Source organism: Leuciscus leuciscus (assembly GCF_965113295.1).
Source record: "Leuciscus leuciscus genome assembly, chromosome: 7".
In the NCBI taxonomy this organism is placed as follows: domain Eukaryota; kingdom Metazoa; phylum Chordata; class Actinopteri; order Cypriniformes; family Leuciscidae; genus Leuciscus; species Leuciscus leuciscus.
In genome coordinates this window covers 41814264-41841416 of record NC_138731.1, presented here as the reverse complement: position 1 = coordinate 41841416, position 27153 = coordinate 41814264, and the positions used below count along the sequence as shown (strand labels likewise).

General features: G+C 35.4%; 2 protein-coding genes across 2 annotated transcripts in view; one reads left to right on the top strand and one right to left on the bottom strand.

Moving 5' to 3' along the window:
* csrnp3 (cysteine-serine-rich nuclear protein 3) overlaps window positions 1-27153 on the bottom strand; it is a 264623-nt gene that overhangs the window by 161600 nt on the left and 75870 nt on the right. The gene's annotated exons all lie outside the window — the stretch shown is intronic.
* Window positions 35-26569, top strand: ttc21b (tetratricopeptide repeat domain 21B). Its single transcript, XM_082174613.1, has 29 exons — window positions 35-215; window positions 1389-1518; window positions 2806-2916; window positions 3038-3204; window positions 4037-4153; window positions 4576-4733; window positions 5833-5917; window positions 8355-8453; window positions 8834-9026; window positions 11227-11324; window positions 11793-11993; window positions 12228-12357; window positions 13499-13656; window positions 13769-13993; window positions 14604-14842; window positions 16326-16398; window positions 17003-17113; window positions 17282-17420; window positions 17920-18026; window positions 18710-18898; window positions 19784-19894; window positions 20235-20316; window positions 20463-20613; window positions 21572-21733; window positions 22976-23171; window positions 24881-25105; window positions 25684-25804; window positions 25910-25977; window positions 26309-26569. Exons 1-29 carry the CDS (start codon window positions 183-185, stop codon window positions 26384-26386), a joined length of 3957 nt encoding a protein of 1318 aa, XP_082030739.1. The 5' UTR covers window positions 35-182; the 3' UTR covers window positions 26387-26569.

Sequence of the window (27153 nt, the reverse complement as noted above, 5' to 3'; positions counted from 1 at the left end):
CACTCGTCACTTCCTGCCGGTTTCCAAGCGGAAACAGCGGAGTTTGTTTGGTTACTATGATGCCTCCACTGCAAAGATGGCGAAAACGGGATAGAAAGAATCTCTGAGAGTATTTTTGTGGAAAAATCCCATCTCTCTTGTATATTTTCCTGGTTGTTTTGACAGCTGCAGTGTGTGACACTATGGCGGGTGTTGATGACGAGGAGTGCACGCTTGTAAGTCATGAAATACGGTCGCATAGCACTCGTAGAAATACTTGAAGAAGGGATGGTGAAGAAATACCAATTAAAACAACATTCTCACTGAAGCATTTGTTTCATACATTTTGATTAGAAAAAAAGAAAAGAAAAAGCCTGATATGAAATAATAGTCAGAAAATTATAGTTTTATTGGAACAGTTTATTGAGCCTTTAGGCAAAATGTGTTTTGTATAATATTTGATGCATCAGTCTGTTATGGCTCATATATCTTGATAGAGAATATGGAGCTCTTAAGTTACTCGAAAAAGGAAAAAACTCCTCAGTTTTATTCCCAAACTGAGCAAAAATATGAAATTGGGAGCAGGTGTTGTTATTCATATGGACAAAAGTAAGATGACATTCTGATTGCTTGTAATATGAATCAATCTTTATAACAGTGTAGAAGGCTACTTACATTCTGTAAAATGCATATAAATATCAGTTGTGATTAGGCTATATCACCCAATAACATGATGTCTTAGTAAGATGATATTATAATTTTTTTAAATCAAAGCTCTGTAGTTTTTAGTGTGTTGGTAAAACATAGCCTACTCTATAATGCAATGATAAATGAGAGATGAACAAATATATACGTTCCTCAAAAGCCTGACATTTGAATGATTTAAAAAATATATATATTTATGTATTATTAAGTTGTTCATCTTGAAATATTAACGATATAAAAGTTATTCCTACATTTACTTTATATATTTTTGTTAAAGATTTCACTGAATAAATACACGTGAACCACGAGCTGAAGAGGGAAGATTTTACAATTATATTAAGAGGCTTTTACTTGTATAAATCAGCGTATTAAACTATCAATCAGACGACCGGCGGCATTTACATGCGACGGGTTTTTCAGCAGTTTTGATTATGTTAATAAAATAGAGGCCTTAGAAAATTATGTATAACAGTATGCTTTATAATTAACTTTGCAGTGTGCATTATATGTAATATTTGAATAAGTTGATTTTTATCTTTAAAATTGTGTTTAATAAATATATGCTTTGTCGATATATTAGGATAATTAAAATGTAATGCACAGTAGGACTGAGCAAAGTTCTGTTTTATTGTCATTGCTTCAGCTTTGCATTAAAGTAAGCTGATATTTTCAGCTAACCCTGCTGAATTTATTGCCAATTTCAGGCCTTGATCTTATACTACTGCCAGGAAAAATACTCCAATCATGTTGTAGATGTTTCCAGTGAAGCTCAACGGAAGTTCAGTCATGATCCAATCTTCACATTCCTCCATGCTTATGGGCTGATCATGCAAGGTGAGGAAAACCCACCGTTTACTATCTTTTTCAGTGATGGGGAAAGTTACTTTTAAAAGTATGTAATGCAATATTGCTCTACTCCCTAAAAAAGTAGCTAATTGCGTTACTTAGTTACTTTTTATATGGAAACTAGAACATATGTAAAAGCCAAAAATACATCTGACGCTGGTTGGTAATATTATAAGGGCAACATGGCAAATTTAGTACGTCCAGATTACATTTATATTACACACGTTCATACTAGATAGCACATAATTATTAGCGGTTGTGAAGTAATTACTTATTCAAAATAAGTACCTACTACCTACCTGAGAGAGTATGTGATTTCGGACGCAGACTCTTACTTCAGCAAATTATGTTTAAAGTCATTTTTTCTTATTCGTATGGTTGAATGAAATAATCGATGGTCAGCAGCAAAGACATTGGTTAATAAAGTGAGATTAAATACATAAAGTATATTTGTGTTATTTAACATATTTAATTATTGGAGATTTGCATAATATGAAATAATTGATGGTCAGCAGCAAAGACATTGGTTAATAAAGTGAGATTAAATAAATAAATTAACATATTTAATTATTGGAGATTTGCATAATATGAAATAATCGATGGTCAGCAGCAAAGACATTGGTTAATAAAGTGAGATTAAATACATAAATTAACATATTTAATTATTGGAGATTTGCATAATATGAAATAATCGATGGTCAGCAGCAAAGGCATTGGTTAATAAAGTGAGATTAAATACATAAAGTATATTTGTGTTATTTAACATATTTAATTATTGGAGATTTGCATAATATGAAATAATCGATGGTCAGCAGCAAAGGCATTGGTTAATAAAGTGAGATTAAATACATAAAGTATATTTGTGTTATTTAACATATTTAATTATTGGAGATTTGCATAATATTCAGAGTGTGCATTTCACTGTTTTTATTCATTTGGAGGAATAATTAATCTGTTTTTGTGCAAGTGTGATGAGTAAATGCATGTTCACATTTAGTCTAGAACTATAATAAGCATCATGTTCACACACACACATACGCTTCTGCACCTTTACTCCTGATTTATCTCCACATGGGGACAGGAGAGCTGTTATAAATAAGAAAACTTATTTGAAAGGTAACTCAGATATTTTGTTGTAAATTTAAAAGCAATGTGTTACTTGGAAAAAGTAATCTGATCACGTAACCCCCAACACTTGTCTGTCTTTATTTGACGTCTTGAGAAATGGTCTAATACCCTTTGCGTCTGCGTTCCTTTGTTATTTTATTGTTGCAGATCAAGTGTTGGATGCTATTCAGGAGCTGGAGCAACTGAAGGCGAGAGGAGACGTCTCTCTCTGTGTGCTCATGGCTATGGTTTATGCCCACAAGAAAAGGCCAAACCCGGGTAGGTCTATTGCATCTTGTTTCTTTTAAAATCATTTGTGTTTCATGGGAAAATATTCGCATACTGGGTTGAAAAGACATGATAATGAATAAATAATGACAAAAACTTGACTTGCCTGCAGACCGGGATGTCATCCAGGAGTTGGATGGAAGGGTGAAGGAGGAGAGGAAGACGGCGAGTCCTAAAGCTCTGTATTACGCTGGCATGCTACTGTGGCTTCTGGGCCGCAACGACAAAGCCAAAGAGTATGTGGACAGAATGATCAAGATCTCCAACGGCTCTAAAGAGGTGAACTTTTCTAATGTATCTGCCCTATAGATTTCTGCTGAGGGAGAGCTTTTCGTGATGGGAAAAGACTGATCAAGTTGCCAGTATCATAGTGGTCAGTGGCATAACTCTGGCCCATTTGGCCCATTCAGTCATGGTGGTTATAAAACATTACTAAATTATGGTTTAAGTTAAACCCCTGGACCACAAAACCAGTTACAAGTCACACGGGTATATTTGTGGCAATAGCCAACAATACATTGTATGGGTAAAAATTATCAATTTTTCTTTTATGCCAAAAAACATTAGGATATTTAGTAAAGATCATGTTCCATGAAGATATTTAGTAAATTGCCAACCGTAAATATTTAAAACATTTATTTTTGTGAGTGGATGCAGCACAATCATGAACATAAATGGACAACTTTAAAGGAGATTTTCTCAATGTTTCGATTTTTTTTTGCACCCTCAGAATTCCGATTTTCAATAGTTGTATCTCGGCCAAATCTTGTCCTATCATAAAGCAAACATAAATGGAAAGCTTATTTATTCAGCTTTCGTATGGGGTATACATCTCAATTTCAGAAAATTGACCAATGTGACTGGTTTTGTGGTCCAGGGTCACATATTTGTTACTTGAAATAAAATGAACGTTAACTGACATAAAATAAAATATAAAAAATGTATTTTAATTCAACAATTTTATTTAGTTTAAGTTGATGAACTAAAATAACAAAAATTGAAATAAAAATTACTAAAAACTATTCAGACATAAAATAAAAAAATAAAAAAAATAAAAAAAGTTTGTCACTTATTTAGCTGTTTGTTTAATATTGGGATCATTGTTTTGTAGGGAATTGTTCTGAAAGGCTGGATTGATCTGCGATCGAATAAAGATGCTAAGAAGTCTGGGAAATACTTTGACGAGGCCCTGAAGGAGAAAAGTGAAATTTTTGCTCTGATGGGGAAGGTAACTCTACTTCTGATGACCATTTAATAATTCAGCGTACAGAAATAGACAGATAGATGTTCACTTACAAGATGTGTGCACATTTTTGATTTACAACTTAAAGGTGATGTGTGTAATTTTTTTAATGTTAAAATACATTTTATATATGTAGAATCAATTAAAAGTTCACATTCAGTGGCTGATGTCCTGAAAAATGCTAGAGTGAATCTCAGCATAATCTCTTCTCATTTTACCACAAAATAAAAATGGAAACTTAAGAAATTATATGATGCATTAGGAAAAATTATGGATTTTTTTACATTGTGACTATTTTCATGACAATAATAATAATAAAATGTTTGTGCATAAATTAAAGGCAGTACAACAAATGCAATATTTTTTGCAAAATGTTTTGTAATGTTTTAATTGTGTCTTTCTATCAGGTACAATATTATGAATTTCGTCAGAATTATTCTGGTGCTTTAGAGACCATTAACCAGGTGATTGTGAGTTACCCGTCCTTTCTACCTGCCCTGGTCAAGAAGATGAAGCTGCTGTTGACTCTACAGGACTGGGAACAAACTGTTGATGCCGCTCAGAGGTAAGACTCCATTCATAACACCGCAGATCTTCATCTTATTACATGTTGTTGTTGTTGTTTTTTATGGTTCGGGTAATCTTCATGCTTTTTAAATACACTCCAAAAGCTCTCAAAGACTTTCAGAGGTGAGCTGCATTCAAGTGCGAATGGAAATTAGATGAGATTCCACGGATCTGTACAGAGAGACTGGATCATTGTTTATCTTACCCTGTCGGATGAGAGCCAGTGAGCGACAGAATAAAAGGGTCTTTTAGGCTGATCACTAAGAGCTGTACGAATGAACTCCACGGCGAGACCTCAAAGGGTCTGTGTGAAAACCAGTTCTCTCAGGTGGAGCTGGATTGTGTCAAGCTACTCTGTTTTTGATCTGAAATGGCTTAAAAGAGTGATTATGGTCCCTCTGAGTGAAAAATATTTCAACTAAACAGTCATTATAGCCAAATTGATCTAAATTTAGATAAATATTTAAGATTTATCTATATGTTTAATGTAAGAATTAAAATAATCAAGGCATGTTTTCCACACTGTTTTCCACTAAATTAACGAAAGAATGATATTTAATCAATTTCATTTAAATGCATGAATATAAAGAAATATACAGATATACCACTTACAGATACACATGCTTGAATATAACAAGAAGTAGTAATAAACGGCTATACTTACCTACGTATATTTTTATTAAAACATCTTAATACATGAAAATACCACACAAGAACTTCCACACCTATTGTTTTGAGTGACATAAACAAACTGATTTGCTTTGAAATTATTAATTGAAATTGACAGTTTGAACTGATTCACAGAAATGAATTGCACTTAACAATTCTAATGCCAAAAATGGCTGTCAAAAGTTTTTTTCTGTAACATGAAAACAATATAATGGATTTCTCCTGCAATAAAAACAGATGACAGGCACATCAGTCTGAATAAAGCAGATGCTGCGTGTGAGTTACTAAAAAGTTCCCTCAAATAAACATTTAAAGATGTTTAACAATGTGGTGTTCATTTCAGAATAAAGTAATGATTATTACGGATATTCAAAATCTAAATGTTCAATAAAATTTGCTTTATATAAAGACATGAATGCATTTTCCAGGCTTCTCCAACGAGATAAAAATAACCTGGAGGCTCTGAGGATGCTGGCCCTGCACTCTCTCTGCAGGGAAGGAGACGTCGCAGAGGTATGACATTACTAACATACGTGTGTTTACACAGATCAAATACCAGAAACGTAATTTATTATGAACTTAGATAGTCTCCGTATGATTCACAAATACCTATTCAGTGGATTGCAAATAAAAAGAGAGCATTGCTTTGAATTTTGTTCCTTTCTAGTCATCAGTGGCTTAAGTCCTTCATAAAGGACACATTGCTCAGAAGAGTCACGGTCAAGCCGCTGCATTCGGGATCATTTATAGGGGTTTGATTGCACATGTTGGAAATCCAGCTAGAAGAGCATTGCAGTAGTCCAGCCTAGAAATGACATGGGCATCAAGGGCACAAGGGCAAACATTTTTTGTCACATACAGCAAACATGTCCTCACTATCCGTTCGCTGCCTGTCCCCTGAACACACTGTAAAAAAACGCGGTCTCTGTAGACCGCCCAGGCTCCACAAACGGCAACAAAAACAAACTGGCCCAGCCTGGACCACGAAACATAACAAACAGTGTTCCAGCCAATAACCGACAAGAATGATTTGGGGGTGGGGGGGTTAGTGCGCGTGCACATGAAGGCGGGTGGAGGAGAGAGAAGCATGAAGAGGGAAGTTAGCTAGAGGAGAGATGTCCTACCTAGACAACGACTAGCGTTAGAATTATATTCTCTTGAATTTTGATATGGCCGACACACGACCAAAGAGACGACGTTCTGATGAACAAATAGCAAAGAAGAGGGAAAAGGAGAAGGAACTCGCGAGGTCCCAAATTTACATTGGAAAAGCCTGTATCAGGAAGCACAGAAGGGATGAGGAGGAGGGAGGGTCGAGCTATCCTCCGTTTTGTTTAACAATACTTCGAACGTCAACAAGAAGTGACGTCACCCAACATCGCTAAGAGCTCCTTTAAGAAGAGCCTGATCTTTCTGATGTTGTACAGTGCAAACCTGCATGATCGTGCTGTGGTCTTTGAAGGTCAGCTGGTTCTTGTCCGAACTTGATGGGATTTTTGTTGATGAACCTAGCTGGATGATAAAGTTGTGCTGTACTGTCAGGGTTTCTGGGAAGATGAGAAACTCTGTCTTTGCTCGGATGAGTTGTAGGTGATGTTCTTTCATCCATGCCGAGAAGTCCGCCAGGCAGTCTGAGATCCGTGCAGATACCATGGGATCGTCTGGTTGAAATGAAAAGTAGAGCTGTGTGTCATCAGCATAGCAATGGTAGGAGAAACCATGAGCCTGTATAATGGGTCCAAGTGATGTAGTGTATATGGAGAAGAGGAGAGGTCCGAGAACTGAGACCTGAGGTACCCCGGTGATCAGGCGATGTGTTCTGGATGCCTCCCCTCTCCAGGCAACCTTGTACAACCTACCTGTGAGGTCATTTTCAAACCAGCATAGTGGAGTTGCAGTGATGCCTGATGATTAACAGTGTCGAAAGCTGCAGATCTAGCAGAGAGAGAACTGATGATTTGGGATCAGCTTTTGCAATCCATAAAACTTCCGTAACCGACAGCAAAGCAGCCTCGGTTTGAGTAAAACCTGATTGGTTATAGTCCAGCTGGTTCTGTGAAAGGAAAGATGATACCTGGTTGAAAACAACTTGTTCAAGTGTTTTTGCTATGAATGGGAGGAGAGAGACAGGCCTGTAACTTTCTACTAGTGAAGTGTTTAATGTAGGTTTGTGCTTGAATGTGGTTGGAAAAATTAAAGAGAAAGAGGAAAGAAGAGACGGATACATACTGAGGTATGATTTAAATTAAGGTGATCACGAATGTGTGATTTTACAAATGCAGATTTAACATTTAAATTTGTAAACGATAAATCAGTCAACATTTGTTTATATACCGTATGAACCATTTCATTTGTGAACCATATTTTGTGAATTTGATTATGCATTAGGAAATACATTATAATCAAATGTTTTGGGTCAGTTAGATTTAAAAAAAGAAAAGAAGAAAGAAATGATTACATGATAATGTACTTTTATTCGACAAGAAGGCAATAAATAAAAAGTGACCGTAAAAACACAAAAATAATTTAACTAAAGTTTTCTATTTCAAGTAAATGCTGATCTTTTGTTCTTCTGTTCTGTTTCTATTCATCAACAAATCCTAAAAACATGATGTTTCATGGATTTCACATGATATTTAGCAGCACAATTCAGCATATTATAATGATTTCTGAAGGATCATGTGACACTGAAGACAGGAGTAATGATGCTGAAAATTCAGCTTTGCATCACAGGAATAAATTACATATTTAAAATATATTCAAATAGAAAACAGTTATTTTAAATTGTAACAATATTTCACAGTAGTACTGATTTGACTGTATTTTTCATCAAATAAATGTAGCCTTTGTGGGTCGGTAAGATTCAAACATCTTGCCTTCCCAGTAGTGCATGTTTTTATTTTATTTTATTTTTTTATGATTCTCATTCATTTTCTTTCTCTTTTTACAGTCTGTAAACCAACTATCAAATCTGATCAGTAATCTGGACATTCAAGAACTGAACAATCCGGAGCTCTTCTACAGGATGTCTTTAGCGTTCACTCGAGTGGTAATACTCAGATCCTCCAAGGACACTCAACTACACAAACAGATTAAAGTCATCACCACTTAAGATTCATTTTCACTTGAATGTTAGAATCCTTTGAATCACACACCAGCTGGCTTTTGCCACACGCTGTGATATATAAACTTCATATAAATGTGATTCACTCCTATATATATGACATTAGAGAGACATCTAAGGAGAAAAGACATGAAACGATTCACAATGACAATTAAACGATTCACAATGACCTTCTGACATCTGGCATGTGTAGAAGTAAAACAATAATCAATGTACAATAGGATTCAATGGGAAATAAGTCATTTTGTGAAAAGTTCCTGTAGGATAAAAATAAGTGATATTGTGAATATTTGATCACTCTGCAGTGTGGAAGAGCTGAGAAGATTCTTCAGCACACTCACAGGATGGTGGAGCGGGCGTTTACACAGGCCTCGGGTGACTCTGAGCTGGCCACAGAGATGGGCTACCAACTGGTTCTGCTGGGAAGGGTGAAAGAGGCCATGAAATGGTACAAGACAGCGATGACTCTCGATGAGAGCAGCGTCCCTGCTTTGATGGGTGAGAGCAGTTTGAAAGCCATAACGAAAAATAAATTAATACTTATATAAACTATAAAATAAGTGCATGGGTCACATTCAGAGTCATACAGATTTAATAAATGCACATCTGTGACTGCATATTCTATATTAATTTACAAAGTGGCAATTGTAAACAGCCTACACTTACACTGATGAACTATAAATGGAATACATTTTTATTCAGATTTTAAATGTTGAGTTGTCGGAATATCTTTTAGCAGATCTGTTGCCATCATGTCATAAAAGCAATGCCACTCAAGATCCGGCATTCGCATTGTGCCTCAGAACATGCTTTGCACATGCATGTAACTAAAGTGAGCGGTTCAAATCAAACCATCTATTAAATAATGTTTCAACTTCTAATAACTTTAATCAGAGGATTATCTAAGATCAGTGTTAATTAAAACTTCTAAACACAGGGTTCCTATGCAGTTTGGAAAAGTATGGGGTTTGGGAGTCATTTCCAGGTCTGGATAGGTATGGAAAAATATTTGTTTCCAGACTATTGACCCTATTCAGTTTTCTAAAATATAAAATTAAGAATTTCAACAAAATATTTTTAATCATAAAAGCAGAGTGTTTTCATGGCAAACGTTTAGTGATCCTCTAGGGATTGTTAAACACATCTGAATAAATTCAAGGCACACATTTTCATTATGCAAGCTCTTTGTCTTTTACCATAAGCAAGTCTCTTTTGAACTTCACTAATCGAATGTGCGTGTGCCACTCAAACCAGCAACAGATAAAGGAGCAAACAATCTCACTCAGACTGTACTTTTTCTATACTTTCAACATCAAACCACAAATACAGTATCAAACCGATGTGTCAGAGGTGAATATGCAGGTTATAAAGCGTTTTAGTTTTGTAAGCATGTCATCACTTTGAGAAAACCAATGAAAAAACCTGAGAAAATAAGAATATTTTCAGATGACTGTACTATATAACAAATGTAATGCTGAAAATAATTCTGTATGAACTATTTATGTTAAATATGGTCTGAAAAGAGAGGTTTAGAAATGTGAGTCTGGAAAAGTATTGTTGGAAAGTTTTCTTTTATCGAAGCAGAGACCAGGAGACAGTTGGGATCGCGTTCAACCAGAAGAGTTTCTTTATTTGAGCGTGGCTGCGGTTTCGTCCAACATAATCTAAAGTATGTAACGGTACATGGTATCTTATAGGCAATTCAGTGGGCTGTACTTAAAGGTGCTGAACTTACACACAGCCTTTAGGGATGACCACTGAATCTAATCATCTAAAGACAATAGAGGCAAATACCCCCAACTGAGATAATGGTACCCCCCAAATGGGTGGGTGGTAGGTGGCGCAGTGGATAAGACACATGCCTTTGGTGTGAGAGACCCGGGTTCGAATCCACTGTGAGACACCAATGTGTCCCTGAGCAAGACACTTAACCCCTAGTTGCTCCAGAGGCGTGCGACCTCTGACATATATAGCAATTGTAAGTCGCTCTGGACAAAAGCGTCAGCTAAATGAATAAATGTAAATGTAAATGTAAATGGTATAAACAACAAATGGTCATGAGAACTAAGACTATGAAACATTCACACATAGTTCATCTCTTAGTAGGAAGATTAAAGACTAACAAAACCCCTTCAAAGGAAACTGTTAAATATAATCAGTAAATGTATGCCCTCATGTTCACCTTGAATGCCCAATACAGTATAGTTCATCTTAGTTTTTTATGTGATGTTATGTAAGGAAATAGGATCAACAGATCTAAAACATATTTAAAATAGATTCTTAAAATTTGTAACCCTTCAGTATCGAGTTTTAGAATGGAAAATGTGTAGGAACCCGAAACTATCAAGGATTGTTTTAGGCAATCGAAATAAATCTTAAATAAAATAAATGTGAATATCAGATAGCTGATTTCATTTAGTTTGAAGTACTACAATTGCTAAAACTGAAATAAAAATTAAAGCTAAATTGAAATATTCAAAAACTAATACAATTTACAAAAGCACAAAACAAAATTACTACAATTAAAAATGAAATCTGAAAACATAAAAAATAAAGCCAATTTAAAATATAAATAAATACTAGAATATTATATAAATAATACTAAAAATCTCTGTCTAGGATGCCTGACATATATATTTTTAGAAAGAGCATTAAAATAGCAGAAAAGAGCATTGTTTCTGGTTTGTTGTTTGTGCAGGTATCATCAGGTGTCAGCTCATGGAGGGACACTTAGAGGATGCAGAACAGCAGCTGGAGTTCCTCACCGAGATCCAGCAGTCCATTGGCAAATCAGGGGTGAGAGAGCATTTACATGACATACTATCTTACTTTAAATATCAACATGAGCTCTCGAACAATGTTGCACAGACTCTTTCCAGAACTCTTTTCACAGAATGAAATAAGAGATAAAGAAAAGTGTTTTTTGTAGACTGTTTATCTTTTGACTCATATTCAACAGAGACCTGGTTTATTAATCCACTTATGCTTTGTTTACCCGTTAAAGTCATCCAAAGTACGTAACCGGGCCTGTTTACACAAACTGAGGCCCTTGTCGAGCAGTTTAGCATTTGTGTACATGTACATCTGCTTAGCAAAAAACAGCTGCCATGTTGTATAGAGGAACAGAATTGAGTATTTTGAGCTTTAACTGAGGAATTAAACCGCACAAGACATTAGTGAACCGATTATTTAGCACATGACATATTACAGCACATGATAAGTAGATATTTTAAGGTTTGTTTAACGTGTGTTTGTGTGTGTTAGGAGTTGCTGTATCTGCGAGCGCTGTTGGCTGTGAAAAAGCGGCGGCCCCCAGACGAGGCGACCAACTTGTTAAACGACACAGTGGACACACATTTCTCCGCCCTGCAGGGTCTTCCTCTCAGCGTCGAGTACTTTGAGAAGCTCAACCCCGACTTCCTGCTGGAGATCGCCAAGGAATACTTGGCACTGTCTCCCGCCAAGGTCTTCCCTCCCATGCGCTGCCTAGCAAGCCGTCAGAACACTCTAGTAGCTCTTTAGCAACTACCTTGCAAAGCAATACCAAACACCCTGAGATTTCTATTAATTGCCTGTCAACCAATCAGAACAGGCAATAGCAACCACCCTTAACATGCTTAGCAACACCCTAGTGATCGGACAGAATAGCCTTCATTCGTTCCTGTTGTAGTTTGTTGGCTGATGTTGTTCTCTCTGCAGCCTCCAGCTCCAGGTCAGCCTCCTGCACCTCAGCTGCTGCACTGCGCGTCTGTGCTGGACACAGTGGTGAAGGTAGTCCCTGGTCTGCTGCAGGCCGGCTTTCTAATGGCCAAAGTCCGATTTCAGTCAGGTGTGTGCATGTCTGATTGAGATTTTCTGAGAAGTCTGATTTTATTGGTTTCTTTTATTTTACAAGCTGAAATCAAATGTCATGACATTGTTGGATTGAATCTAATTGGGTGTATCTCTCAAGCTTTTCACTTCCTGGCAGATATTTTATTATCTTTGAAATACTGTTATAGCTTTTATATATATATATATATATATATATATATATATATATATATATATATATATATATATATATATAAATACATAAATACATAAATACATAAATACATAAATAAATAAAATCATAGTTTTGGTTTTTTAAATATGTGTATATATATTTTTATAATTTTTAATTTCAGTTTTTTTAATTTTAGTTATTTTAGTACAAGTTAAACTAAATGGAAAGACATTTTGCTTTGGCAGCTAGCTAAAATAAATTAGCTTTAAGTATTTTTCATTTAACGTTTATTTTATTTCACTTAACAAAATGTTTTTTTAATGTCATTTTGACGTTATTATTTCATGACAAATAAGCAAATAATCCTTGAAAGTATCATTATAATAAAGAAAAAAAAATCATATACACAAATTGCAAAGTGTTTTATCCATCATTTGTTTTACTTGCTGGTTAATTTAAATTGAATAATAACTGTTACAGTAATTTTAATTTTTAATTTACTAAAAAAAGTAAAAAAAAAATCTAACCTGTAAAAATTGTTTTAATACTTTTACCATTCAAATAATAATGTTACAATGCAAAAATGGTCCTAAAAATCAGCTTAATAACTGTTCTTCATGCAAAATATGATTATTTGTTTCCTTTTTTGGTCAATTCACCAAGTCAGTCAGGCTTGTGCTCTCTTCATATGTTGTCAAGTCAAGTAACCTTCATTTATATAGCACTTTATACAATACATTTTTCAAAGCAGCTTCACATTAATAACAGGAAAATAAAATTCAATGATTCAATGATGCAAACAGAATTCAATTCTGCTGTTAAGCAGCTCTAAACCAACAATAGTAAACGGTCGTCATTCAGCTGAAATCAGTTCAGTGTTGATTCATTTCGGTTCAGTAACTGTGTAAAGTACATCGATTATGAAATGAGTCCAGAAAACAGTGATGTCATCATCCAGCTAAGCCGAGTTGTCCTCCTGCAGGAGATATGGAGGCGGCCCACAGCAGCCTTCAACATTGTCTGGATCAGAACCCGGCTCATGCTGATGCCCATCTCCTCATGGCTCAGATACATCTCATGCAGGGCAACTTCAAGCTCTCCTCCCAATCTCTGGAACTCTGCCTCAGCCACAACTTTGAGGTGACACATCACCACTGCCAGCCATATTGGACTCTCTTAGTGCATAGTCAAACCTGCTTAAATTTATCATTGGATTTGATGGGACTGAATATGTATAGTCTATTTTTCTTAGATCCGCGAGCATCCTCTGTATCACCTGATAAAGGCTCAGGCTCAGAGGAAGATGGGGCAGCTTCAGGAGGCCATTCAGACGTTGCAGATGGCCATGAGTCTGTGCGCTGTGAAGAGAGCAGGCTCTTCAGCCAAAAGACAGAGTAAGAGAGTTGAGCTCAACGCGGCCGACTGCGTATCTGTGTTCCTGGAACTAGCTGAGGCTCTGTGGCTCAATGGAGAACAGGTTAGTGGACAACTTTGCACCAATGCTATATTTTTCTATATATTCTAATCATTTGTTAAAGGCACACTATGCAAGATTTGTACCTTAATATAACAGCTGGTTTTGGCAAATTGGTATTTACCACAGTAACGTTAAATACAAGTACTCCACAGCGACTCTAGGGGGCGCTGTTTGAGAAAAAAACGGAAACTGCATAGTGTGCCTTTAACAAACATGTTAAAGTTAAACATTCATTGCTTTAATGAGCTCATTGTTTCTGCCTTAAATTAATACATTGTTTAAATGAATACATTATTAGCTAACTGTGTGATTTGTATATATGTACATTTCTGAAATACATAAACTTGGACACAGTCACGTCTTATAAAAGATCACTCTAAATTGTAATGTAGACATGCTTTTTCTGTAAAGCTGCTTTGAAACAATTTGTATTGTGAAAAGCACTATACAAATAAATGTGAATTGAATTGAATTGAACTTTACATCTGTTTACAGAAGAAAAATTGTGTTTTTCAAATGATGTCTTTTGTACATGTACATTTGTCAGTAAAAATGTATATTATTTTACTAGTGCCTTGTTTTGAGGATTAAAAGTAGTTTTGACTTCCAGCACGAGGCAGCTAAAGTGATGCAAGATGCCATTAATGAGTTTACGGGCACTCCAGAGGAGCTTCGGGTCACTATCGCCAATGCAGACCTCGCGCTGATGCGAGGAGACACTGAACTGGCACTGAGCATGCTCAGAAACATCACGCCAGAGCAGCCATACTATGTACAGGCCAAAGAAAAAATGGCAGACATCTACCTGAACCACAGGAAAGAGAAACGGCTTTACGTGAGCTGCTATAGGTAACGCCTGAACATTTGTCACATGTTCTCCTCATATTCACTACATGTATTAGAGCTTACAAGAATATGTTTTTCTCAGCATATAGGTGAATATCATTGAATCATGTCCAGGTCACATTTTCCCCCCTAATATCTCTTGAACATAGCTAATTCATCAGAATAATGAATGTATTATATACATATACATATACATACAATACAGGCCAAAAGTTTGGAAACATTACTATTTTTAATGTTTTTGAAAGAAGTTTCTTCTGCTCATCAAGCCTGCATTTATTTGATCAAAAATACAGAAAAAAAATGTAATATTGTGATATATTATTACAATTTAAAATAATTGGTTTTCTATTTATTATACTTTAAATTATCATTTATTTCGGTGATGCAAAGCTGAATTTTCAGGATCATTACTCCAGACTATCACATGATCCTTTAGAAATCATTCTAATATTCTGATTTATTATGAGTGTTGGACACAGTTCTGCTGCTTAATATATTTGATGAATAAAAGGTTAAAAAGAACTGCATTTATTCAAAATAAAAAAATATTTTCTAATAATATAAATCTTCTTTACTATCACTTTTTATCAATTTAACACATCCTTGCTGAATAAAAGTATTGATTTATTTCAAAAAAAGAAAGAAAAAAAATGACTGACCCCAAATTACTGACCAGTAGTGGATATTGTTGTTACAAAAGATTTCTATTTTTAAAACATTTGCTTCTTTTTTTTATTTAGTTTTTTAGTTTTTTTACTTTTTATTCATCAAAGTATCCTAAAAAAAAAGTATCACAGGTTATGAAAAAATATTAAGCAGCAGAACTGTTTCCAACTTTGATAATGAATCATCATATTAGAATGATTTCTAAAGGATTATGTGATAGACTGGAGTAATGATCCTGAAAATTCAGCTTTGCGTCACAGAAATAAATGATAATTTAAAGTATAATAAATTGAAAACCAATTATTTTAAATTGTAATAATATATCACAAAATTTCATTTTTTTCTGTATTTTTGATCAAATAAATGCAGGCTTGATGAGCAGAAACATCAAAAACATTAAAAATAGTAATGTTTCCAAACTTTTGGCCTGTACTGTACATATATATACAGTGTATATATATATATATATATATATATATATATATATATATATATATATATATATATATATAATTATATTTTGGGAGGTTTTGCAAATATCTTCATGTTCCTAAAAATAGGCACCAGTATTTATCTTTTAATATTTGATTTAGAGAACTGAATGAAATGCTGAACCTGCATTTTAATGCGCTGTATTCTATTTAGGTCTATATAGTGTCTAAAATGAGTCCTTCAGCTCTTGAATGTTATTCACATGTGTTGACAGTTTTCAGCAACAAGCTCGGATACAGCTGTGCAAACGATCATCAAACACTCATATACATAAACGCTGGTCTTATTACTGTTGCATTACGCATTTACGTTTCTGTCTCATCAGGGATTTGGTGGACAAATTGCCGAGCCCTCATACCTTCCTGTTACTCGGTGATGCCTACATAAACATTCAGGAGGTGGGAGAGGTTCTTGCTGTTGATTCTTTTGTTGACATTTGTGTGTTAGTGAAGATCTTTGTTTAGAAGCTCAAATATGTATTTCTTTTTTTTTTTTTTGTAAGATGTCTGCCTCTATCACCACACAAATATTTACTTCACAGTGTAAACAGTGAGTCCTTATCTAAAGAATGGAACCGTCGTTGAAATTCCAGATCTTTTTTTTTTTTTTTTTTTACATTACGTTTTTTTTACACTTTTATCAACAAATATGATTATATTAAAAAAATAAAAAATTATTATACTAAATAACTTGATTTTTTTTTTTTTTTTTGGATAATTTCTTTTTTTTTTTTTTTTTGCATTATAGTAAAGTGAATGGGAAGAAAATTTACTTCATTATCATGAAAATATTTACACAAATGAATATAATTATTTTATATATTGAATACTGTTATATTTAAATGAAATAAAACATTTTTTAAATGAGATTCACCAAAAAATTCTGTCATGTCTGATGAGTCCTTCACTTTCATATAGGCATAATTATTATAATCTTTTTAATCTTTTTTTTTTTGTCATTACAGTGACATATGTGTCTGAAAATAATGTTTTCTGTTGACAGCCAGAGCTGGCTATTGAAGTATATGAACAGGCCTTAAAGAAAAACCCCAAAGATGGAGCTGTGGCCAGTAAGATTGGGAAAGCACTGGTCAAGACCCACAACTATGTAAAGGTAAGTGACGTTTTCAAAATGGAAGCTCGTTACACATCTGCTCATTTTGAGAGGAGTATTTCTGTTTTAAAATGCAAAAACGGCTCTTATTTGGAGGGGATTGTCAGTTAAGAGTAAAACTAGCTTCTTTGATTATGGAGTTTCACCATATATCCTTTCCCTTCCCAGGCAATGAACTATTACGAGGCTGCGCTGAAGAGCGGGCAGCAGAGTTTCCTGCGTTATGACCTGGCCGACCTGCTCATGAAGCTCAGGCAATATGAACGCTGTGAAAAAATCCTGCAAGAGGCTCTCACACATGATCCTGGTGAGAAATAGCTCAGAAATTAAGTTATTGTCAAATGGCAGATTGCATTTTTTTTTTTTAAGCACATTAATCTCAAAATGACCAAAAAGTGCTGTTTTAGATTTAAAGAGATTCTAGCTTGTTTAGATTTGGCAGTCATCAAACACAGATATCTGATCAGGAATGAAATGTTTGTTCAAGTAATAAAAAGGAATATTGCATGTCTGTCTGCTGGGTATTTTTACTTGGATATTTAACTATATTTACTGCATTTCTCATGCCTTAGAAATGCTGAATTATTTGTTTGAGGGTGTGTATTCAACAACCTGTTACACAACTGACAAATGAAATTGGGATTGTCAGAAAAGTCCTTTGGGTGTGTCATGGGAGAGCATGGGTGTGCACTTTTGATTGATGATTGGAAGGTGGTTCAGCTTAATATAATTCAATTCTTGTGTAGTGCACAATGCAGTTGCTCTTTTTGTGCGATCAATGCCGTCTTTCTGTCTTTGTTTTTCAGTGAATGAGCTGTTGTTACTTACCGAAGACTGTCGTTATCTTGTGCTTCTCGCCAAGGTTCAGAGCAAAGTCAGTAAAAACGACGAAGCGTTACTGTCCCTACAGAGAGTGAGTTGAATGTCTTGTCCTTTCCTGAAACGGTGTTGTTATTGTTAACTAGAACTATTACAAATCATTTTCGGTAATGTAAATAAAGCTGAAATAAAATAAATATTAGATGAAACACCAAGAAATAGATATGTTTAAGTTAAAGGTATAGCGGAGGATCTTTCCAAATTTTAGATAAGACCCGCCCTCTCCACTTTTTGAAAAGTTTGATTGATTCACCAGAATGATTGACAATTAGGAGGACCAATAGTTTAGACTACCCACCAGGAAGTAAAACATCCTCCGCTATACCTTTAAAGAACTGAAATGACTAAAACTGAAATAAAAATAAAGCTATGTAGAAGTTAGAATAGAAAAACAAAAACTAATAAAAATTATGAACGGACATCACAAAATTACTAAAAACTTAAAATATAAAAATAATATTGATAAATACTAAAATCACACTGCTCTGAAAGCTTTCAACAGCTCACCTTAAATCCACTAGACCAATTTACAATCAGAACACTCCTCTTAAATTTACTATTTCATGTTTCACGTACATTTCAACTATGTAACTCTGTCAAAAGGTCTTGGAAGGTGAGTAAATAACGACAGAATTTCAATTTCGAGGTGAAGTGTTGCTTTAATCTCATGCCCAATGCAATTGATTGAATTGTTGTGAAATTGTGCTTGGTGCTCAGGCGAGAGATGTGCAGGCGAAGGTTCTGAAGCGTGTTCAGCTGGAGCAGCCCGACTCGGTGCCCGCGCAGAAGCAGCTCGCCGCAGAGATCTGTGCTGAGATCGCCAAACACTGCAGCAGCCAGCGCGGCTACGAGCGGGCCGTCAAGTTTTACAAAGAGGCGCTTGTGTACTGTGAAAGTGACAGCAAGGTCAGTGTGGCCACCGGATCAGTGAGTCCAGTGTGTTCCTCTGCAGCTGGATGGGTCCGGCCGAGCCTGGAGACGTCTGTCAGTGTGTGTGTGTGCGCGCGTGTGTGTGTGTGTGGTGCTGCATTTGAAGACGGCACAGGCCTACATTTGCACTGCAAACCATCACCAATCAATCACCACATAGACCATGTTAAAAAGGTGCTTTTTTATGGTATTTGCAAAATATTTTTTTTTTTTTAATTTTTTTATATATAATATTGTTCGATAATCCAAGGAATTACAAATGAAAGTTGCTAATTCAGTTTTGTTTTAATCAACTACATTAAACACCAAAATGATATTACAAATAATGTTATTTATTTATTTACTGTTTATTTATTTTTTATATTATGGGTAGTTATTACATTTTTTGTATTATTATATGTAATAAATAAATAAATAATATTTTAGTTTTGTTTTTCTTTTTTTTAATCCCACTTTAGCACAATTTATATTTGTCTACAAAACAATTTTTTCCAATTTTTCAATCTATAATGTTTTTGAGATCATGAGAAACATCAGTCAAATGTGGCTGGTAATGTGTAATTGGCAGCACACTGTTTTATGGTTTATGAATAATGGACTGAGAATTCCCAGAATGTCTCGAGGACATTTGCCTTGCGCTCTACATGGTTTTGCAGTTTTTCTTTCTTTCTTTCTTTTTAATTGGCAAGTTAATAAATTATGTTCAGTGTTTTTTTTTTGTTTGTTTTTTTTAAATGCATGCATTACTGCATAAAAAAATGCGAAACAGACTTTTGAAACCTAGAATATAATGATTGTTTTCAAAAGCACGTTTCAGTGTCCCTCTTGAACGGCTGTGAGAGTAAATGTGTGTTTAATCAGGTGATGCTGGAGTTGGCTCAGCTGTATCTGACCCTGGATGATGTCGAGGCCTGTCAACAGCAGTGCAGTGCCATTCTGAAGAACGATCCGGTCAACGAGTCCGCCACACTGGTCAGTTTCCCTAAGCAGATAGCCCTCTCTCATAACCTCACCACTGTGGACCAATCAGAAGCATCCAGAGGCAGAATAAACATCTTGAGTTGTGTAGAGTTCCGGAGGGAAATTTCTTATTTGTTTTCTCTATAGAGAAATTTATGCAAATCTTTCTAAAGATGCCATAAGACAAAAAAAATCCAAAAAGTTTTTGTTTTAAAGTTCAGTTCTGTTAATTTCTTTTTTACACCAAAACATTCATATTCATATCCACAGCTCTTTTATCATTTTCAAACTTTTTTATAGTTTCGGTAGTTTTGGCATTTGATGATAGTGTCTTCTCCGTGTTGGTTGTTAGATGATGGCAGACCTCATGTTCCGGAAGCAAGACTATGAACAGGCTGTATTTCACTTCCAGCAGCTCTTGGAGAAGAAACCAGGTGTGTCATTCATCTCCTGCGTTTTCAAACGGTTACGCCATTTTTGCAGCGGCCCCTCAGCTTTCCCTCCACACACTCATAAGAACCGCAGAGGAAACCCAAGAAGCCAGGAAGCTCTAATGAACTCATTTGATCTCTTCCCCCAGACAACTACCCAACGCTATCCCGCCTCATTGATCTGCTGCGCAGAGCCGGCAAACTGGAGGAGGTTCCCAGATTCCTCGAGATGGCAGAGAAACACTCATCGAGGGCCAAGTTTGAGCCTGGATACAACTACTGCAAAGGGCTCTACCTTTGGTAAGATTATAAAATTAGAAAATAGAGGGCCTGGGGTAACACTTTATGATGATGGTAATCCCAAACTGGGGTTCACGAAGGGGTTCATGAGTTGATGAACTAATAAATGAAAACATGACATTTTAAAATTAAATAAAATAAATAATTAAAATAAATCATGAACATGTGAATTTGCTGTTAAATTATTGAAATATTAACTTAAAATCTCAGGGGTAAGTAAATATTTTGGCAAAGGAGACGGTGTTATATACTGTTCAAAAGTCTGGGGTTAGTTGGGGTCAATTTTTTAAAGAAATGAATACTTTTATTCAGAAAATATGCATTTAACCATAATGCCGTTTTAAAAACCCTGTAACAAGGTGGAAAAGTTTGGGAAGTAAAAAAAATTGGGAAGTAATTATACCGTGTGAGTAAAGTCAGTAAGTTTTAGTCCAATGCAATAACATTAACTAACATGTTCAGGAAAAAGAAAATCCTCTCCAGGTCAAAATGACCTGAACACAACATAAGGGTTAAATTAATCAAAAATGTAGTACGTTTATTGTTAATGTTACAAAAGATTTCTATTTGAAATAAATGCTATTCTTTTGAACTTTCTATTCATCAAAGAATCCTGAATAAATGTATCCATGGTTTCCACACAAGTAATATTCAAATGTAATAATATTTCACAGTATTTCACTGACAAAAACATTTGGGAATTATTTCTCTGGAGTACCTGAGTCTGATTAGTCATACACCTTTGATACGTTTATTACAACAACCTTAGCTTTTAGTTGCTGAATTAAATATAATAAGAATTATGTTCTTTTTATCCACTATTGTTCATCAAGCCAAATTAATTCAGGTTGATTTGGACAGTTTTACACCATCATCTCAATGGCAAAAGTTTCCCAATCAACCTGAATTCACCCTAATTCTCTTTTTTTTTTGAATATTGATCTTCTGCTTCTTAAAGGTACACCGGTGAACCGAACGATGGGTTGCGCCACTTTAACAAAGCCCGGAAGGACAACGACTGGGGCCAGAATGCAGTGTACAACATGATTGAGATTTGCCTCAACCCTGACAATGAGACCATTGGAGGAGAGGTGTTCGAGAACCTGGACGGAGACATGGGGTGGGTCCAACATTTATTGAGTTTTTATATACACACTCTTTAGCTTGTGAAAGTGGGCTCAGATCTCACTTTGGTCCATTTCAGTTACGACTGGATCTCAGTCCAAATCAGCTCACAGAAAATTTTTTAAATGAACCTTGGGTAACGGCATAAAAGTTGTCTAACTCCATGGGAAATCTGCGGACTTGACCACACTGACTCAGAATGTGTTTACACTGTAAACATCTGTTAATCACAAGTTGTCAGTGCTAAATACAGGTAAATGGGGTCCGTCAAGCTACATTTTTAGGCAGCAGTGTTATTAGTATAATTATTATACTGTTATTGTTTTTATTCATTTATTTATTAATAATTTATATTTTCAATTTTAACTCTGTTTTTATTTATTATTTATTATTGTTATTAATATATGTTTTAAATATGCCTATATAATTTTGACTTCATCGCATTTGTATTGAAAGCACTAGTCTGTCTCAATGCGTTCTCGACAGCAAGGAAAGACCACCTACTTATCTGTCAATCATTCATTGCTCTAAAACAAGAGTTTAAAGCTTTGCCAGTTATATATAAAAAAATAAAAAAAACACTGATCTCAGATTTGGAAACTTGTTCATTGTCACGTTTAACATCACTAGTTTTCCTTATATGGCAACATGCAGTTACAGAGATCAGTTAAAGTGTAACTCGAATTAATTTTAACACGCTTTGTTTTGTTACAATGTTGGTAGGATATGTACACAATACAAATTGACACCATTATGACTAAACGTTTGCTAAGAAGTGTTTCCTACTCAAGCAAGGCACTATTTGACTCTGGTCAAGCCTATCCAGTAGAATCAGACTGGGGGCCTTGGAAGGCAACAGGACCAGTGCATTATGGGTTTTCTAACCTATTTTGTAAAAGGGAATAGAGTCGGGTAGCACTGATTTAAAAATTATTATTTTTTTGCCTTTCTATAGCATAGGCAGACAAGTTTTATTGAAAGCCCACTTTCCCAGCGGTGAATTACCCGTTTAAAACGGCTGCTTAAATAAATTAACAATGAGTATTCCACTCGAAACGTCCACAAGTGTCACAGGAGATGCATTTGAGATGCATGTTCCTGCCAAGTGAAAACGGTGATCTTAATACCAGGTGCCTCAGACCATCTTCACTTCACCCATATATCTTTTATTCTGCATAAGCTGTTAACGAGTTTTATTCAGTCTTACTGATGATGCATTTCATTTGTTCGAGTTCAGGAACTCTACAGAGAAGCAGGAGTCCGAGCAGCTTGCCGTGAGAACAGCGGAGAAGCTCTTAAAGGAGCTGAAGCCACAAACCCCAGCGGGACACGTTCAGCTGCGCATCCTGGAGAACTACTGCTATCTGGCCACCAAGCAGAAAGCCAATGTGGAAAGAGCTCTCAACGTCTTCATCGAGACCGCAAACAGTGAGGTGTGTGGGCATCACATGACAGATGTTGAATACACAGACCCACACAAGCACAGCCCTTTTGTATATGCATGAATCACACCTTCAAGGCAAACTTACACTAAGGCTGTGTGTCCACCAAAGCGTTTTTAGCCAGCTGAAAACGCTAGGCGCTCTTCTGAAAACGCCTAGCTATGGGCGCTTGAGAGCGTTTTGGCAGCGCAGCATTTTTTTCAGTTGAGACGCTTTGCTTGTTATGATACGGATTATCCGCGAAAGTGTTACTAGTATCTAATTTCACACATATTTTGTTTCTGTGTTGATTCTATATTAAAATGTCGATACAATGTAACATATTTTCTCTGGCTCTTGTTTTAAATTATTTTGGTCCGTTATTATGCTTGTTGTTGTTGTCTGTTTAAATTTTAGAAGCAGAATGTGGCGGTTGGTCAGTGTGGTTTTTGTCCCGCCCCTCCTCCACTGTGATTGGATGGTTGGGTAAAAAGTGACAGCGCTGCATTTTACCCAAAGTTGAACATTCTTCAACTCTCGGCGACCTGTAAAAAACGCAGAACGCTCATCGCTTCAGCGTAAAAAAGACACTGAGCGCCTCATTACGCTCATGGCATTTTAAAAATGCGACGCTCACATTGAAAACAATTGAAAAAATACGCCAGCCACGTGAAAAAACGCTTAGGTGGACACACGACCTAAGTGTTTGTACAAGGTGCTTGAAGTACTTGATTTTTACTTTTCAAAATACAAGTCCTGAAAAACCCTTGAAATCAGCCATATTGAAGAAAAGGTACACGAAAAGTGCTTGAATTATTGAAAGACCGTAAAATTTGTGTTTAATTTTAATTTTCACACAAAATGAATGCTGTAGCCTGTCTAATACAGATATAGATCCATTTTACATGGCTATGAGCGTGATATTGCTCATATAAATATCCAAGTATATGTTACAGCTTTCATTCTTCAGGTCAATCATATATTCATTGAATTAAATCAGTTTGAATAAGGAAAGCCATATCTTTGTCATAGTATCCTTTCAATGATTAAAGTTTCCACAGTCATTGCATGTGCTGCACTTTATTATTTGTACCATTTTGTATTATTAGATTATTTTTACTTATCTATTTACCTTTTTTAGAACTTAAAATATAATAAAGATATTGTTTGATAAGTGAGATCTCAGTCCTTGAAAACCAAGAAAGTAGTGCTTAAAGTCCTTGAAAGTCCAGGAATTTCATTTTATCTGTACGAACTGTCTAGCGTTAGGAAGGAAGCATTTATTGACCAAAAGTCACAGTAAAGATAAAATATGTCTATTTCAAATACAGCAAAAACTGTTCTTTTGAACTTTCTACTTGTGTTTTTCAGTGCAAAAACGTGTTCTGTGTGAATGGCCCCTAAGAAATGTCATAATTTTGATGATTATGGCTTACAGCTTATGAAAACCCCAAATTCAAAATCTCAGAAAATTTGAATATTACATGAAATCAGTAAAAAAAATAGGATTTTAAATACAGAACTGTCGGCCCTCTGAAAAGTATAATCATGCATATGTATATAGTTATATTTACTTAATATATTAGTTTCACCTTTTATTTTGAATTACTGAAATACATGAACTTTTGCACGATATTCTAATTTTTCGAGTTTGACCTGTAAGGTGAACCCTTTTCCTTCATTCACTCACCTACCCCAGGAAATGTGTGTGTTCTGTGCAGAAAGATCATGTTCCTGCGCTGCTGGCCATGGCCACTGCCTACATGATCCTGAAGCAAACCCCTCGAGCCCGGAATCAGCTCAAACGCATCGCCAAGATGAACTGGAACATCATTGATGCGGATGAGTTTGAAAAGAGCTGGCTACTCCTGGCCGACATCTACATCCAGTCGGGAAAATATGACATGGCTGGAGAGCTACTGAAGAGGTGCCTACGCCATAACAAGGTGCCGGATTTTTTTTTTTTTAGCACAGTCATGGTATATATAATTTTTTTCCAGAAATTCAACTGAAAAACAATAAAAGTGTGTGGTAAAAAATGACTCTTTTTAGATATAAATATAGAAAATAAATCTTTTCACTGCACAAATCTTTTTTTTGTCTTGTCTACCAGTATAAATATCTAAACATTCTTAAATCAAGACACATTTATTTGAGATGCTCCATGACGTAAGACATCAAGTCTTATTTTCTGAAAAATAATCAAAATTAGGTGAGTTTTTGCTGAAAACAAGAAAAAATATCTGCCAATAGGATAAGAAAAATAAGCTTTGAATTCAGTTTTAAATTCAGTTTTAATTTTTCTTACCTCACTTCGAGATATTTAAGCATGAACTCACTTAATTTTGATGCATTTTCAGTGTTTGTTTTTAAACTGATGGCCAAAAAAACTAAAGTGTGCTGAACCTCTAGAACATCACAACAACTCGCAGGCAAACTCTTCATTTGACATAACGGAATATCCAAAATAATGAATAACACTGATGCCAATAACAGACTGATGTTATATCCTGTTTTACAATAGTCCTGCTGCAAGGCGTATGAGTACATGGGTTACATTATGGAGAAGGAGCAGTCGTTCAGAGATGCTGCCATGAATTATGAATTGGCCTGGAAGTACAGCAATCAAACCAACCCCACTATAGGTAAGATTAAAGCACCTCCCGTGTGTGTGTGTGTGTGTGTGTGTGTGTGTGTGTGTGTGTGTGTGCACATCCCTCATTGACATCAGCCTCCTATTTGTTTACCAGGCTACAAGCTTGCGTTCAATTACCTGAAGGCCAAAAGACACGTGGATGCTATAGATGTGTGTCATAAAGTGAGTACGCAATAATTCTGGCATCACAGATCACAGACAGACTCCCTCTAATTTGGGAGAGTTTTTGCCATGTTTACAAAGTTTTTGGAGGGGATTTTTAAATATATTTTTGCTTTGAATCTTGAAATATTGTGAATAATTCAGAGCATTTTCATTTGGTTCATGGTTTTGAACTTTTTATTAAAATGTCTATGGAGAAATTGAATGGGAAAAGTACTTAGAAAAACCAAGGCTGCTGCAACAGTTACTGTTGTGATTCATATGCAAATATGATAAAGCCTGTTGCATCATCTTTCTTTCTTGTGTTTGTCTGAATGTCTCACACCCTCAGGTTTTGGACGCACATCCCAACTATCCACGGATCAGAAAGGACATCTTGGACAAAGCCAGAGTGGCTTTAAGATCATGACAGATTGAGCGGTGTGCTGTTGCTCAATCCTGATTTTATCTATTATTTCATATACATGCACTTTATAAGAAATGTTTTGATATGACTACATCAAGTGTTAATTGAGCATTAAGACAAGCATTGATAATGATGCAATATTTTTCATTATGTACACACAAATAAATAAACATTTCAAAACACTAACGTCAGGCTACAGCTGCCGCTTTCTGTATGCAATATCTGTTTTGCCAAAATGTGCAGTTACAGCAGAGCACAGAGTACTGTTTCCCACAATGCAATGTGCTTAACCTTGCATTTGCAATGTGTCTTTTTTGACTCTTTATTTGATCAAATGTTTAACGAACAATATTTTTGCCTAAAATTGAATAAAAAATGCAACTTTTTATTTCCAAGATGATAATTGCATGCCATTCTTATGCCACAGTGAGGTCATGTGACAACAATGTAGCATACTACTGTTTGGCATTGTTTTAAATGGAATACTAGCATACTGCTTCCCTCACACGGCACAGTATGCTGTATGTCTACTCATGTTTTAAAACAGTATGCAACAAGTAAATCTCTTCTCTCTTCAAGTGCTCTGCCCTCAAGAGCACCCAAATGGAAATTACCCTAAATCTGTGTCATTTGTAGTGCTTGAACTCAGGGCAGAATTGAAACAGTTTAATTTTCTGTTCCAGATAAACAACTCTTTAACCATCTGATGCTGGTGTCCACTATAAAAGCTGTTTTAACCATTTAGAGTGTGATATTACATCCAAACCAAC

Coding starts and splice junctions, on each gene's coding strand:
- ttc21b (XM_082174613.1), top strand. CDS start 183: ATGGCGGGTGTTGATGACGAGGAGTGCACGCTT. Junction 20,614..21,571: donor TGCAAAGGGCTCTACCTTTG/GTAAGATTATAA, acceptor TGCTTCTTAAAG/GTACACCGGTGAACCGAACG. Junction 21,734..22,975: donor AACCTGGACGGAGACATGGG/GTGGGTCCAACA, acceptor GTTCGAGTTCAG/GAACTCTACAGAGAAGCAGG.